Source organism: Myotis brandtii, unplaced genomic scaffold (genome assembly GCF_000412655.1).
Source record: "Myotis brandtii unplaced genomic scaffold, ASM41265v1 scaffold630, whole genome shotgun sequence".
Lineage (NCBI taxonomy): Eukaryota > Metazoa > Chordata > Mammalia > Chiroptera > Vespertilionidae > Myotis > Myotis brandtii.
Genome location: NW_005370412.1, coordinates 230418 through 246305, shown reverse-complemented (window position 1 = coordinate 246305; position 15888 = coordinate 230418). Strand labels below are relative to the sequence as shown.

Here is a 15888-nt window from a genome sequence, read left to right as displayed (position 1 = left end):
CCTAAGACCATCCTGCATATCAGATATTTACATTACGATTCATAACAGTAGCAACATTGCAGTTATGAAGTAGCAACGAAAATAATTTTATGGTTGGGTCACAACATGAGGAACTGTATTTAAAGGGCCAGAAGGTTGAGAACCACTGGTCTAGGCAGATAACACACCCATCTTATCTTTCAGTAAGAGCAACCTAAATTCATTCTGGTCATGCATTCAGGGACCCTCCCTGCTTAGCAAATCTGAGAGGCCAGGATTTGGCATTTAAGCAAGTGGGCAGGGAGGGTTAAGGTAGTGATACCTGTACATTAGCCATTATGGAGGGAATCTGCTCCCCTTGGAGGCACACCTCCCAAGGGCAAGAAGTGGGCTGGCTGTCATTTGCATGTTGTGGGCAGTGATTGTCTGTGAATTCCTTGTTTTGGTCTCTCTGGTTCCCATTCCATTTGACAATAGCCTTTGATGTCTTTGTTTTCTCTATGCATCAGATTTTTTTTTTGTTTTGAACACAAAGTACTAGTTGGCTGCCATTTGCATTTTTGTCAGTGGAGCCAGAGAATCCTAATTTAACTTTGTTAGCATTTTCACAACATTTAACACAGACTTGCCCCACAGTTCTCCTTTGTATTTTCGCTCTCTGGCCACCATCTGCCCCGCCTCTATTTTGATTGAGAACAAGTGGTTTTAAATGGCTTGTGTTTGAGTCAGTTTGTAGATTTCACAGTCAATATGATTTTGAGGAGAAGAGCTCTTATTGCCTTAAGCATCAGATGCTTACAAGGTCAGTACTCTGCAGAGCACATGCAGATGACATGGGATCTTGTTACAATGCAGATTCTGACTGGGTAGGGCTGTGTGGGGCCTGGGACTCTACATTTCTAAGACTTCCTCAGGTGCTGCTGTTCCACTGACCGCACTTTGAGAGGCAAAGTTCCTTTCCAACTAGTAATCCTCTTCGACTTAAAACTAGCAAATACATATGGAGTTATGCTTTCACTTGTTGTCACAACTATTAAGTGCTAAAATTCTTAAATTTAGTAAGATTGAATTTTCCTATTTAATAAGCCTAAGAAATTATTGCTTCTCACCAAGTAGAAAATGTTCTCATTTAACCATGCCCCCAAACGTCACTCTTCCCAAAAAGAACAAAAGATGATTCGGTAACTTCTTTTTGAATATTATTTTTTCATTATTTTTTCAAGATGATTTTTTAAATAATTAAATGTAAAGTCTTTGTTGATTAATAGTGTTTTGCTCACATAAGTGAGGAACATGTGGCTGAGCAGAGAAACCACCAGACAGAAGAAAACAAAACAAACAAGAAAACAAGAATTATTCAGAGGAGGCTAGGAATTTCACAGCTGACTAGGTGGATTTTAAAAACTATTAACAATAGCCTGGCTAGCATGGCTCAGTGGTTGGGCGTCGATATGAACCAGGAGGTGATGGTTTGATTCCCGGTCAGGGCACATGCCTGCCTGGGTTGCAGGCTAGATCCCCACTGGGGGGCATGCAGCAGGCAACTGATCGATGATTCTCTCTCATCATTGATGTTTCTTTCTCTCTCTCCCTCTCTCTCTCTCCCCCCCTTCCTCTCTGAAATCAATAAAAATATATATTTTTAAAAACAAATAAAAACTATTACCAACAGAGAGCAGGTGATAGACTTGGGGACTGATTGAATAATATTCTAAAAAAGACTAAATATACATTTTTTCCTGTATTTTTTCTTGTGTCTTTTAGAGAAATCAACCTTTCAGTCATTGGTCAGTACGTGGATTATCTTGTGGAAAAACAGGGAGTGAAGAATATTTTTGGTAAGTCATCTTTAGAGATTTCTCTACATAACTACTAGCTCTGTCCATAACTCTAGCTCAGTCCTTAGAAAGTAGCCAGGAGGTCACAGTGTCATTGTGTCATAGGTAATGAGTGAGCCTGGCTAAGCTAAGTCAGATTTGTGAATTTGTCGATTCATTAATTTTAGACCTAAAAAGCACCTCAAAAGATTATCTAATTTAGTGGTGTGCCTTCACAACAGAAAAAGTATTGTTTTTACCCCCACTGGAAGAAAATCAATGGTTCGGGTATATTATTTAGGTTGCCCAAGTTTATTCTGTCAAGAAGTGCTAGAGGAATAACAAAACGCAGATTTCTCTTTCGCTCTCTTTTTTAAAAATTTTTATTTATTGACTTTAGAGAGAAAGAGAAAGGGAGAAAGAGGGAGAGAGACATTAATGTTTGTTGTTCCACTTGTTTATGCGTTCATTGGTTGATTTTTGTACATGACCTGCAGGGATCAAAACCCCCACATTGGTGGATTGGGACGACGCTCTAACCAACTGAGCCACCTGGCTAGGCCCAGGTTTCTCTTTCTTAAGAATGGGCTTTATTCTCCCTTCACCCAGACCTTTCCTGTTGTATGTGTAAGAAAGACTCTAACTGCAGCACATGAAGGAATTGCAGGTCTAGCAGTTACCCTCATTTATTCATATAATAAAAATGAGAAAAATCAGACCTTGAACATTTTAAGCCTGACAACTACTAGTATACTTACCTGTGACTACCCTGCCCCTTGTGTTGTGTTCTGGGCCTCAGCCCCTTGGATAGAACACTACACCTTGGCCCCGAGCTGCTGCTCAACCAACAGGGTCCCTTTCAAAATTGGAGGCACTGTGATCATAATCAGAGCAGGTTAAACTTCTGTGAAAAGGTGATCAGGCCACATGTCACAACCAAAACCTGAATCCAGAACCACTCAGGGTCTCCCTCCAGCTGGAAGCCATAGTGGGGAAGACAGATTCTTCCTCCTCAGAAGGCTCTAGGGAGCATGCTTGAAGTGTCTCAAACACCAAGAGTGATAACAACACTTCCCAACTTCCCCTGGCCTCCCGCCCACCTCTGTCCCAGCTGAGTGCTGGCGTTTGGAGAGCCAACGTGCTGCCATATGCATTAGGCGCAGTGATGATTTTTTAATAGTTAAATGTAAAGTCTCCTGTGCCATTTGCATCCTTTCTGTGACCCATTAAGGGATGACTTTGCTAGAAGGGAAAGTTTTGGAAAAATACTCCCAAGAAAATATAAATAAATTTTCAATTAGGTTAAAAAACAGAATCTGAACAGACAGAAAGAAACCTTATCTAAGCACCGAATTATTATGGCAAGTAATAGCTCTTTTTTTAATTTGATTTTTTTTCCAAATAATGCAATTTTCTTTTAAAAATTATTTTGATTTTTTTTCTACTTAGTTGATGACCTTTTCCCCATTCAGGCAAGTTATCAAATATAATCTCCCAAGTTACTGAGCTCAAATTATTTCCGAAAGAGCCCAGCTAGTGTGGCTCAGTAGTTGAGCATCAACCTAAGAACCAGAAGGTCACAGTTTGATTCCCAGTCAAGGGCACATGCCTGGGTTGTGGGCTCAATCCCCAGTATGGGGCGTGCAGGAGGGAGCCAATCAATGATTCTCTCTCATCATCGATGTTTCTATCTCTCTCTACCTCTCACTTCCTCTTTGAAATCAATAAAAATATATTTTAAAAAGTAAGTTGTCCTAGAGTGCTCCCATGCCAAACTGCAGACAGCGGTCATGACCTGACATCCCAGGACTGGAGGGTGTTGACTGCCCTGCCATTCAGGCCCAAATATCGAACTGGGTGGTGTGTTGGAGATTTGCCTAAAACACGGGCAGTTATCCTTGCCTTTGCTCTCTATCCCTGATAGCAGTGACAAATTTGTAATGGTAAGTCAGAATTCACCTTCCTGCTGCTTTCGACAAGGTGAAGAAGAAAATAATACTGAGTCTGAGGAGAAAATGGAAAATGGCGTTTTCCCTCCCTGAGTGGATCCTCTGCTATTTCTCCCTAATACTCCCTCCTAAGCAGGGATTTCTGACCTTTCCCTCCCCACCCCCATTGTTGATGTTGGATGAGTGAAAGGTATTGGTTGGTCCCACTGACTGCCTCTTTATTTGGAACAGTGAATGGCACCACGGGAGAAGGCCTGTCTCTGAGCATCTCAGAGCGCCGCCGGGTCGCAGAGGAGTGGGTGACAAAAGGAAGGAACAAGTGAGTGGCTCCACCCCGATAAAAACACTCATCTGTCAGAGCTGTATCGCCAGCAGCTCTTCCTCGATGACACAGCCTCCCTGTCTTCCAGTCACAAGTCAGGCTCAAGGACAGCTTGTGGGACAATGAACAAGGACCGAAGGATCCTAGCACATGGATGAGGAACCCAGGCAGAGGGGCCCCCTTCTTTGAATGGAAGGGCAGCCAGGCTTCAGGACATGCCTGGCTCTCAGAGATCCCACCCAGAAACTGGAACCTGCTTCTCAACTATCTACCAATCCCTCCTCTTGGGTTACCTGGCCCTGGACTTAGGGGGAAAAGGGAAGGTGCTGGTGCCTGGCTCCCCTGGGCTTCTGGCTCTTCTACGGAGAAATTCATGCTTCTAGGAAGTGAAGACATCTGCCCAGAACAAGGAGTAGCGTGGAATTTAGAGCTTAAGGAGAACAGTGAATATTTGGATTAGCCACTGTCTGAGCATCTCAGAGCGCCGCCGGGTCGCAGAAGAGTGGGTGACAAAAGGAAGGAACAAGTGAGTGGCTCCACCCCGATAAAAACACTCATCTGTCAGAGCTGTATCGCCAGCAGCTCTTGCTCGATGACACAGCCTCCCTGTCTTCCAGTCACAAGTCAGGCTCAAGGTCAGCTTGTGGGACAATGAACAGGGACCCAAGGATCCTAGCACATGGATGAGGAACCCAGGCAGAGGGGCCCCCTTCTTTGTATGGAAGGGCAGCCAGGCTTCAGGACATGCCTGGCTCTCAGAGATCCCACCCAGAAACTGGAACCTGCCTCTCAGCTATCTACCAATCCCTCCTCTTGAGTTACCTGGCCCTGGACTTGGGGGGAAAAGGGAAGGTGCTGGTGACTGGCTCCCCTAGGCTTCTGGCTCTTCTGAGAAATTCATGCTTCTAGGAAGTGAAGACATCTGCCCAGAACAAGGAGTTGGGTGGAATTTAGAGCTTAAGGAGAACAGTGAATATTTGGATTAGCCACTGCAGGGAAATTGATTGGAAAGGCAAGTAAGTTAGGTCAACCGGAAGGCCTTTTGGAGCCTCCTTCTCCTGAATCGGAAATGACAAGTTTGTATTCAAGCCATACAGTGGTTTTCTCTAGCAGCATCTAGCACCAGGGTGGAGGGGAGCAGGAAATGGATGACTGTTTTAACTTAAGCCAGTTAACAGGGACAGGGAGGTCATGCAATAAAGTTACAGGTAAGAGTCAAACAGGTCAGTCAGCTTCTTTTCTCCTTTCAAAAGACTTTTAACAATGCAGACCCGATCATATCACATCCCATTTTACCCAAGACAGAACAACTCGGGAGTCAGTGCAGGACGCAGTGATTGGGCCTAAATGGAAATGCAGCGTCTCCATCCCTTCAGCATGGGGTCTGTCTCATTCAGAGTCCCTCAGGAGAAACTTGGTTTCACTGTGGGATCTTGTTAATTCCTCTCCTGAGAAGACCAGTCTCTGTGGCCTCTTCCCCCGGGGCCACATGGAGCACTTCTAAAGATGAACAGAGGAGTCTCAGAGAAAACCTCTTAGGGCCAAATTCTAGGGAAGCCATACAGTGGTTTTCTCTAGCAGCATCTAGCACCAATCTTACAAGATTGGAAAAAGCTTTTTACAGTGACTTCATTTCTCATATGGCTGGTTCCTGATTGTACTCTTTGAGGAACCTCTTTATTTCTATCTCCCACAAAAAAAGAAAGAAAGAAAGAAAATCTAAGTTTTACACCTATCTTTATGTATACAATCACCATCAAATACCACATCTAAAACAATGCTTTGTCATAAAAAGTACTCAAGTATTGATTAATCAGTTATTGGTTTCAAAATTCTTCTCAGTTGAACCTTAAAATTTTATTGTCTGGACATTCTTTTTTTTTAAAGTCCTGAATTAGATTAATTATAAATAGGCCACTGCAGAATTTAATAGTCATGAGATTGAAATTAATCAGTTATTAGCTAACTGCTAAAACCCGCACAAACCAAAATAGTGCAGCCCCTCTATGTTGTCATAAACTTCAGATGATGCAACTGAAACCAGACAACCGATGGGTCCAGGCTGCTTGTCACTACTTGAACCAATTAAACAGAGACAAGGTTGAATTATATATGAGCATTTATTCCAATACTGTTGGCAGTATAGGAAAGCAGCAGGTCATCCACAAAAAATCTGCTCTGCAGTCCCCCATAAGCCAGCTACTTATATTGGGTAGGGCAAAGATTACATGGGGAAGTAGGAATTACAGGCATGGGAAAATAGACAATGTGGGCTGAGGAGGGACTCCATTGTTTGGGCAACAAGGTTGCTAATCTTACTATGATATTAGGCAGTTCTTGAATAAGAATGGACCACATTCCAAGGTTGACTCACAGGTCCAAGGTTGACTCCCAAGTCCCAGGGGTGTACAACTCCCAGGTTAGAATGTCCTTTCTTTAATCAGAACAAGGCAATCATGGTTAATGGAGCATGATTAATATTTCTTATAACTATAGTTAGTCCCCAGTATTTTATTTTTGACCCTAACACAACTGTGCTTTCTCTTTTGCAGGTTGGATCAAGTGGTAATTCATGTAGGAGCCCTGAGCTTGAAGGAGTCCCAAGAACTGGTGTGTATGTAGGTCCATCTGGGAGAGCCACTCTAGCAAATTAATCAACCCAAGGATTGGGTAGTTAGAACTTCCAATCTATAGCCAGTGAGTCAAAAGCACAGGTGATAACCTGGGATGGTGACTGGAATCTGAAGTGGGGGCAGGGGGCTAGGGGACTGAGCCCTCCACATCTGGAATCTGACTCTATGTCCAGGTAGAGAGTGTCGGAGTTGAGTTGAATCGTAGGATACCCAGCTAATGTCAGAGGATTGCTTGTGGTATGGGGAGACCCTCACACCTATTCACATGAGAATTGTGACCAGATCCATAAGGGTCTTCTTTCTTCTCTTAAAGGCCAAACATGCAGCAGAAATTGGGGCCGATGGCATCGCTGTTATTGCACCTTTCTTTCTCAAGCCACAGAACAAAGGTAATTAGGTCTAAATGCACAGCACCTCATGTGGTCTACTTCTTCTTGCCTTCATTCACAATGGTTATATTTAACTCATGAAAGTAAAGTTTTATAGACTAGATGCATGACATTGTGATGGTACAGCAGTTCTCCAGAATAGTTGGCCTCCCTGGAGCTTAAAGAAAAGACTTCATTAAAGGATTTCAGCTCTTTTGCCAAGTAATCTGATTGGGTCCTCCACCAAGCTCAGGTTAACCTATAGGTGCCTGTGTTTAGATCAGGTGTCCACTCCTTGTTGTATGAGTTGTGCAGAGTGTCAGAGTCACATGGCAAAGTTTGGGACCATTATTCTCAAAAAAGAGGAATATTTGTACTGAGCATTTTGAGACTACATGTTCTATATAAGGTTGAGAGAGTGATGAATTTGAAATTTCACAGACACATCTAGTGTCTTCCAAAATATCAAGGTATTGTTTTTTTCCTCTTCTACACTCTCAGTTAAAAACCATTTGTGGTTTCCAAGTACCCTGAGTCTTTTTAATCCTTTTGATCAGAAAAAAAAAAGAAACACAAATTTTAAAAGGATTAGAAACAGACAAGATGTTACTTGCATGCATGATTAAATAAATCCATACTAAATGTATAATGGGTTGAAATTATCATGAAATATCACCTATTAATGTTGTTAATATAAAGTAATTTAAATACTGCTATTTTGGGAATTTAAAGTGAACAATTTGTAAAGTTTTTTTTTCCACATGGCTTTACATTTTTTTACATGAATACTTTTCTCAAAAGAGACAAGAGAAAAAGAACAAATTACACATAACACTTCTGTCTGAAATATTCATCATAGATAACATATCATTACAGTATTCAGGTGGAGAATATAAGATTCTCTCCCATTCTCCAGTGGTATAAAGCAATTCTGATGGATTTATTTGTTATCTGCAGCAATATTGCAGTTGAAGCTCACATTGGATGATGTAAAGTAACAGTTCCTAAGTAAACTAGAGTGAGCTCTCTTCTGATATACCTGGATTTCTCCCCAAAAGGAAAAAGTACCAAACTCTGGTTGAATTATTGTGGGATGTGCAACTACTCTCATAACTCCCTTTGAGCAGATGTTGCTTATCCTTTTGTTGGAGAATTTCCTCAGTTACAACTTTCTCATTCTGATCCTAATGCAAAGTCTTTGTTGTTCAATGACCAAGCTTAGCCCCTCTAGGGTTAGAGGAGAAGAGTCCTACCGGATGGGATTCTCATTTTTGTAAGAGTATTTCATGAACTTCTCTTAATAGGTGGGAAGGTTCACATCACTGTTTTGTTTTTTAAAAAATACATTTTTATTTATTTCAAAGAGGAAGGGAGAAGGAGAGCAAGATAGATACATCAATGATGAGAGAGAGTCATTGATTGGCTGCTACCTGCACACACTCCCTATTGGGATCAAGCACACAACCCGGGCATGTGCCCTGGCCTGGAATCCAACCATGATCTTCCGGGTCATAGGTAGACGCTCCACCACTGAGCTACACTGGCTGGGCCATACCAGTATTTTAACAGCACTTCAGAATAGTAGGAAAGTGAGCATCTTATTTTGTCCTCTCTACAGAAAGGAAAGTACAACTTCCAATGAAGTGATTTGCAGACACTGCAGTAAGCAATCACAGGGTTGGTAAGAGGGGACAAGAATTTCCGGCTTCCGAAAAGGATGGCTGCATTTCGTGAGCTGGTTCATCTACCAGGGAAAGCCAGTGTTTTACACATGTTCACATCCGGACTCTTCCTGCTTTCTTTCAGATGACCTCACTGCTTTCCTAAAGGAGGTGGCTGCTGCTGCCCCGGCACTGCCATTCTATTACTATCACATCCCTGCCTTGACAGGGGTAAAGAGTAAGTGCTGCTTCTTTCCATGTTGCTCTCCCCCTCCAGTCACATCTTACCCTATTGCACTAAGAACCCACTCCTTCCCACCCACCCCATGTCATAAAAGCATAACGCTGTTGACTAGACCGTTCCAGTTGCTCCAAAATAAATCACTCTTATCAAAAATGAAGTCAGCCCTTTTCAATCATTGACACCACCTGATAATGGAAGTTAAGTTATGAGAGAGGAGTTGACCCCTGGGCACTCCCAGCAGACACCTTGTGTCTATCACACACACCCCTCCTTCTTATACAGGAAGACACAGCCTGGAAGCCACACTAGGACAGGACTGTCTACCTTGTGTCCTACTGTATTCTCAGTGCCTGGCACATAGGAAGGTACTCTGACCTTTTCTTGCTTCTAGCTTTCTTTGATTGTTACTATACTTGTCCAGTAAGAAGACTGTTACAATTAAATGAAATGTTTTAGATTATTTTTTGAATTCCATTTCTTTCTTTCTTAAACATAAAAAATAGAAGTTGTGCTCTACAAATATCCATTGATAGTCTTCAAGGAATGGGAGACTTGGAGCTATAATTTGACAAATACATAGGACCTGCTAGGCGAGGGCAAGTGGCCATGTCCAACCTGCGGTCAATTAAGGCTGAGCAAAGCTCCTGGAAACTCAATGCAGATGGGAAGGGCTACGTGGGATGTTATTTTATATTTACTGGAGGTGTGAAGATCCATGAGGCATTCATTGTTTTGAGCAGTTCGTGCTGAGGAGCTGCTGGATGGGATTCAGGAGAAGATCCCCACCTTCCAAGGGCTGAAATTTAGCGACACAGATCTCCTAGACTTCGGACAGTGTGTTGATCAGAATCGCCAGCGACAGTTTGCTTTCCTTTTCGGGGTGGATGAGGTAAGGCACCCTTTGGCATATCCCACAGGTTAGTTTCCCTCCAAAACAATTTATGGAGCTGCTTATACAGGAGCATCTTCTCTTTTTCATAAAAATAAATACTCTTTGTCTGTTTCTGATTAGCAACTGCTGAGTGCTCTGGTGATGGGAGCAACGGGAGCAGTGGGCAGGTAAGCAGGACTGATTTCCCCTAGTGGTTACACACGTACAAATGTACAAATGTCAAGTCCCCCCACAGAGGCATTCATCTCCTAAGTAGTAATACTTCCTGCATGTACACCTTTTCTATGGAAGTTGCCTTTCTTCCCCACCATCTTTCAGTGAGAGGGAATTAAGTAGGACTGAGCAACTCCATCGTTATTAGAAGCCTCTGTTGCAGTGAGAGGTCAGGCACAGGAGCTGAGAGCAATGCACAGAATTTCTTGGTCAGAAATTATTTGGTTACAAATAACAGAAACCCATTCGAACTATCTTATGTGAACTAAGTTGTTATTATAAAATACTAGGAAATTATATGAAACTCAAGAGGAGAAAGTATAGCCAAGCCTAAGAACATGAGAACCCAGAACTACAAAGCTCTCAACAGCCAAGGCAGCTCATTCTCCATCTGCAGTCCTCTGGAGACGCTCCCCTCTGCATCTCTCTGCAAAACTCCTTCTATCCCCCTCCCTTTCTCTCCAAATGGGTTTTCTATGCTTCCACACACGCGTGGTCAGTCGTGGCTGCCCAAATATGGCATCTCAGGATATCACTAGAGAGTCAAGTGTCCGCCTAAGGCCCTAGCTAAGCTGCAGCAGGAAAGTAGAATCGTGTGGCCCCATGCCTGCTCAGGGAAGGCCGGCAATACGATCAGTTAACTGCACATGTTAAAACCAATTCATTAGAAATGTGTCTGCAAGCAGATGGACTGAAATATTTGCACTAATTGTAAGTGCCTTTCTTCCCTGCAGGAAAAGTACAGGGGGGAGCAAAGTAATATTCACAACGTGTCTTGGTGAGCATGGCTTTGGCGAAGAGTAATTGAGTTAGACAGTCTTAATGGCTTGTGAACAAGCCAGGATGGCCTGTATCCTCCATCATCACCGTAGGGCCATTTCTACCAAGGAAAGCTGAATGCCTGCATCTGCTGACTGTGGAATGGTTTTCCCCCTGGAAATTGTGACTGTTTTGACTCTTGTTTTTTGGCCTTGGTATTAGACATTTTAATTCGGTCAACATAACTTATAAGTAGAGTACATTTGGTTAGACTCCACTTCGTCTTCATTAGAATCACGTTCCTCTCTGAGGACACACCTATGACCCCTGGGATATGAATGTACTATTCTGAACCTCCTCACACATCCATGTACATATTGGGACTTAGGAGTGTTTCGTACCTACAAGTGACTTTTCTCGGCTATGATATTTTATTTTTTTGCACTTTATTACCGGACGATAATAGGAACTTCAAGTTCTTGGAATTCCTTGATGTTGACTCTAGTGTCTACACACATGAAAGACATTCTATTCTTGGTACATCAAGATAAGCACGTTTCCTGATACTGACTGACTATACAAGACTTTGTTAACAAATGGGGAAACATTCTAGTTATAAATTTTTATAACCTATCTTTCTGGTTATAGATGTTAGTGATTTGTCTTTATTGCTAGTTGGAGCTGTTTGTTTTTTTTCTAAGTCCACAAGACCATTTTATCAGATCAAATAACTTGTGTTGTTGTTGGATTATATAACAGGGCAGCCTGAAGTGATGGAAACTTTGTGATAACTCTGTAGCGCTTCTTGAGCCATAGTTTCATCACCGTGAAATAGAAACCAGGCCTACCTTGCAGGGCTGAGAGAGAATGAGACATGACTTATGTCAAGCACCTAAAATATCATAGGCACTTAATAAGTGGCCTCTCATTTTATTAGTCATTATTATTTTCTAGAAACTGGTCTCTAGGTTAATATATAAGTTGTCAAGGGATTTAGGTAATCCGTTGGGACTTGCCCCTTTTCCTGTGGTGCCTCCTTCATCCACTTCCCCAGCAGAAGGCTTTTAGGACTCACATTTTACCTACAGCTCTTATCTGGCTGTGCCTGTGTGTGTGCCCTGAGCCTCAGTGGTTCCTTACTAAACACACCTCCATCTTTCTTTCTTTCTTTTTTCTAATTTTATCCTTTTCCACTTTCCTTCATTTTCTTCATTCGTTTTGGGTGTTCTCTGCCTCCTCTTGGCACTGCTTAGTGCTGCTGGAAAACTTAGAACTGAAGACACCTGACCCGCTGATAGGTTAGGGCCTAAAAATAGACTTTCTGGAAGCTCAGTGTACTTGTGCCTTGCAAGCAGCAGTGGGGTTTGAAGATCTGGACCTTTCCCGCGGGGTTATTGGTTCTACAGTGTGTGCTGTTTTCTTCCAGTACCTATAACTACCTGGGGAAAAAGACAAACCAGATGTTGGAGGCTTATGAGCGGAAGGACTTCTCTTCAGCCCTGAATGATCAGGTTAACTATTTCTTCCCTTCACCTGAACCACAGCCTTTGTTCTTTCCCACTGGAGAATTCCTAGTCCCTCTCATCCTGCCATACCTGCCCTCGTTAAAATTGCCTCCCTGCCTCTCTCTTTCCTTTCCTTCTGTTCCTTACTTTTTTCTTGATGAAAATCAAACCTGTCCCCATTGTTCGTGCTCCCCACCTGTCTAATCAGGACAGGCCCCATGCAGGAACGACTCCTCTCTGTTCCTCCTAGAAATGACTTTATTTTTACTCTATGTTCAAGATATTTTTGTGGCTGTAAAAGAATAGCAATAGATTTCTGGGGAAAGGACCACATGCCATCCCCTTGAGGACGTCACAGCTGAAGTCATCAGAAGCTGTGAAGCTGGTGACCTTAAATGGGGAGACTTAATTCAAAGTCAGAGCAGGTCAGTCCTCTTCAGCTTGGAAATGTGCTGAGAATGGAAAACATTCACCAGGCAGGAAACAGGAGCCACTGGCTTTGAAGCAGGGAAAGGAAAGCAGCAGGAGCTCCTGTGTGATGGGGAGGAGCCCAGGGGACATGTGGCTGCCATGAATGTCACACCTGTCCGGGGAACACAGAGCCTTGCTGGGTGGAACCGGTCTCAGCAGCTGGGTAGTATGTGTACTTCAGGTAAATGGAATGAGCTGGAAAGAAATAGAGGAGGCACAAGAGAAAGACTTTTGGAGGCCAAGAGGCACAGGGATTTTCAGGATCATGAAGTGACTCAGAGGACTATCCCAAAAGACTGAGTGGGAATGAAAGGCATAAGCAAGATCAGAGCAGGTGGTCTGTCCTGAGCACGGAGCCAACCTAAGTCTACTTCCTACTTAAAGTTTAAATAGCTCATTTAAATATTTACCTTTGTTTAGCCCCAGACCAGGTGAAGTTGAGAGCAGGAACAGGGTAGGGACTTAGGAAGGTATGCAACTAAATTAAACATTGGCAAGGCTTTGATTTAAATCTCAGTAAGTCTGAATTATGTGGACACTGCCATCCCTTTGCATTCATGGTTTTCTTTTTCCTCCGTTTCCCGGAATAAGTTACTTCTGAACATTCCAACCTTTTCCGAGCTGAAAGACAGGGAAAGCATAGGATGGAGTAAGCTCTGAACCAGCTGAGATATGGACCCTTAGCGGTTCCTTTTTTCTGGCTGATTCAGTTTCTATCTCTTTTTACCCACCCCACCCCCCCTTCAGTCCCACTCAAATAAACCAGCCTACTCCAAACAGTATTGGCAAGGAAATCAGTTTACCGCATTCTCTGTTTCTTCTTATGGAAGGCAAGTGGGTCTCACTTACTCATCTACACGAATGCCAAGGGCCAAGTCCAGTTCTTAATTTCAATAGCGCTCGTCTCTGCCCTAAAGGAGTTTGCAGGCTAATGAAGAGGCAGGCAAGTAACAAATTAGGGCTAACCTTAGCCATTCTCATGAACTTAAATTCCATTTGTTATATTTACTTCAGTGAAATGACATGTGTACAAAGATATTCCTTCCAGTATTATTTATAACTGCAAAAAAGTGGAAACTGCCCAAATACCCATCTATAAGGAAATAGTTAAACACATTATGTTTGAGTTACACAATCAAAATACACTTTCAAAGGATGAGATCGTTTTATATGTACAGATCTGGAAAGATCTCCATGGTACGTTAAGTGAAAAAAGCAGCAACATGCAGACTTGAGAATGTGGTGTGCTATAGTTCGGTGTGAGGGGGAGGCTCTGGAATATCAAAATTATATTCTGCACTGAATTTTTATTACAGTATACAATTGATGGAAATAGCATAAAAGTAAAATGCTACTGAAAATGCATCTCTTAGTGAGATGGATGGGAGTCCTTTTTTTATGAATTCATGAAATCCTGGATGAATCTTACTTTCTGCTAAGACGAGTTAAAGTTCAGCACCAATACTATTTCTGTTTTTTGTTTTTAGAGAATAAGTGCTCTGAAACCCTGTTTGTGTAAATGACTAGATAAGAATGGAAGAAATTTTATCACAGTGCCACTCAATTCCGTCAGCTGACAACAGCAACACTGAAAGCAGTGTTGGAAGCAGAAACTGAAAACCTCTGATTTTTATAGAGGACTTGTTATCCATTAGTTAGAGGAATCTCTTTCTTTATCGATGCCAATACCAACATTTTGATTTGCTCCTTTTTTTGCTTCCCAGTGGTGTCCCAGGGAAGTGATGTGGGAGGTATGTCTTTGTTTTTTCAAAGGTGGGAGAAAAAGGACTGTGAAAGGGGAAATATAAAAGGACAGCCCACACCTCCACTGTGTGTGAATTCTTATTCTGACCCATTTTAGAAATTAGCACTTAGAGAAGTTGAGGATCTAGAAATTGATTTCCGTAAATCTTTGCCTTGGCCCATTGCCCCTTAGGTATCTTGGAAAGATATACCCCAGAGGTTAGTGTACCCCAGTTTGGAAACAACTGCTCTCTCTGATAAGTTTACCTACGTGAGCTTGATGGGTTAAAAGGCTGTCTTCTCTACTTTAACTCTCTATTGCACAATTCTATCATTGGAGCTTTCTACCTGCCCGGGCCCATTTTACAAAGCTTAAATGTATGAAAAGATCCTACCGTGTCCTGAATGGATCTCAACCGTCCTTGGCTGTTTTTCTCCACTCTGACAGACCTTCAGAAAACTAAGGTGTCTGGACTTTTTGGTTTGGGGTTTCTGTAATTTGACCTCTAAGTTCTTTAAATTGTTTTCACAGTTCAGTAATGCTGACTATAGATTTTTTTGTTCCTTTTCAGTTTTGTATTCAGAGATTTATCAACTTTGTGATCAAACTAGGTAAGTTTCCTTCTTGTCTGCTACTGGAGACTATAAAGGAAATGGGCTTTCTCTGAGGATTTCAGAGAAAGTGATATGATGCATTTTGATCACATTCTCTTGAGGATTCAACAAAAATACCTTTTAATGCTAATACCTTCAGGGCCAACCTGATAAAATAGTGAAGTCAACCTAGTTGGAAGGCTTGGGCATCTTCCTCAAACCTTTCTCCTCCACTTTAGCACTTTGTTCACTTCCCTGCTCTACACACACACACACACACACACACACCCACACACACACCATTTACTATTCCTTCTCCCCTGCACCATCAGCACTCCCTCCCTTTACTTGCCTGTGCTCATTAAAATTCCACTACCACACTGTCACTGACTTCAACCTAAGTACTTGGAGGAAGGCAGTCTGAATATAGATCGTACGAAATTGTGAATGACTGACAGCTCTCCCAAGAGTATCTGCAACTTAAAAAGAGTTTATAAACACAACTAAGCTTAAATGGATGGATGGAGGATTGGATAATATGACAATGTAGAATCTGAGGGAAATACAGTGAATTTGAGTAAAGAAACCTTTGCAGAGTCTCCTACATCTTATCCTATGATACATGGCAAATGCCACCATTCACTCCACTTCTTCAAGAGACTGGCCCTTCCTGAGAACCTAGGTCAAGTCCAAGAAAAGTTTAGGCTGCCCTGACCGGTTTGGCTCAATGGATAGAGT

General features: G+C 42.4%; 1 protein-coding gene across 3 annotated transcripts in view; it reads left to right on the top strand.

Annotated features, from left to right (window-relative positions):
• Positions 1–15888, top strand: part of NPL (N-acetylneuraminate pyruvate lyase (dihydrodipicolinate synthase)) — a 27658-nt gene that overhangs the window by 8982 nt on the left and 2788 nt on the right. The window contains exons 3-12 of one of the 3 annotated variants that reach the window (XM_005880211.2): positions 1744–1817; positions 3977–4064; positions 6620–6677; positions 7014–7089; positions 8875–8967; positions 9714–9862; positions 9986–10032; positions 12264–12348; positions 14538–14564; positions 15129–15168. In XM_005880211.2, the coding sequence (XP_005880273.1) occupies positions 1744–1817; positions 3977–4064; positions 6620–6677; positions 7014–7089; positions 8875–8967; positions 9714–9862; positions 9986–10032; positions 12264–12348; positions 14538–14564; positions 15129–15168 (737 nt within the window). The remainder of the gene's footprint in view (positions 1–1743; positions 1818–3976; positions 4065–6619; positions 6678–7013; positions 7090–8874; positions 8968–9713; positions 9863–9985; positions 10033–12263; positions 12349–14537; positions 14565–15128; positions 15169–15888) is intronic. The other 2 variants (XM_005880213.2, XM_014528368.1) reach the window with 2 other exon arrangements.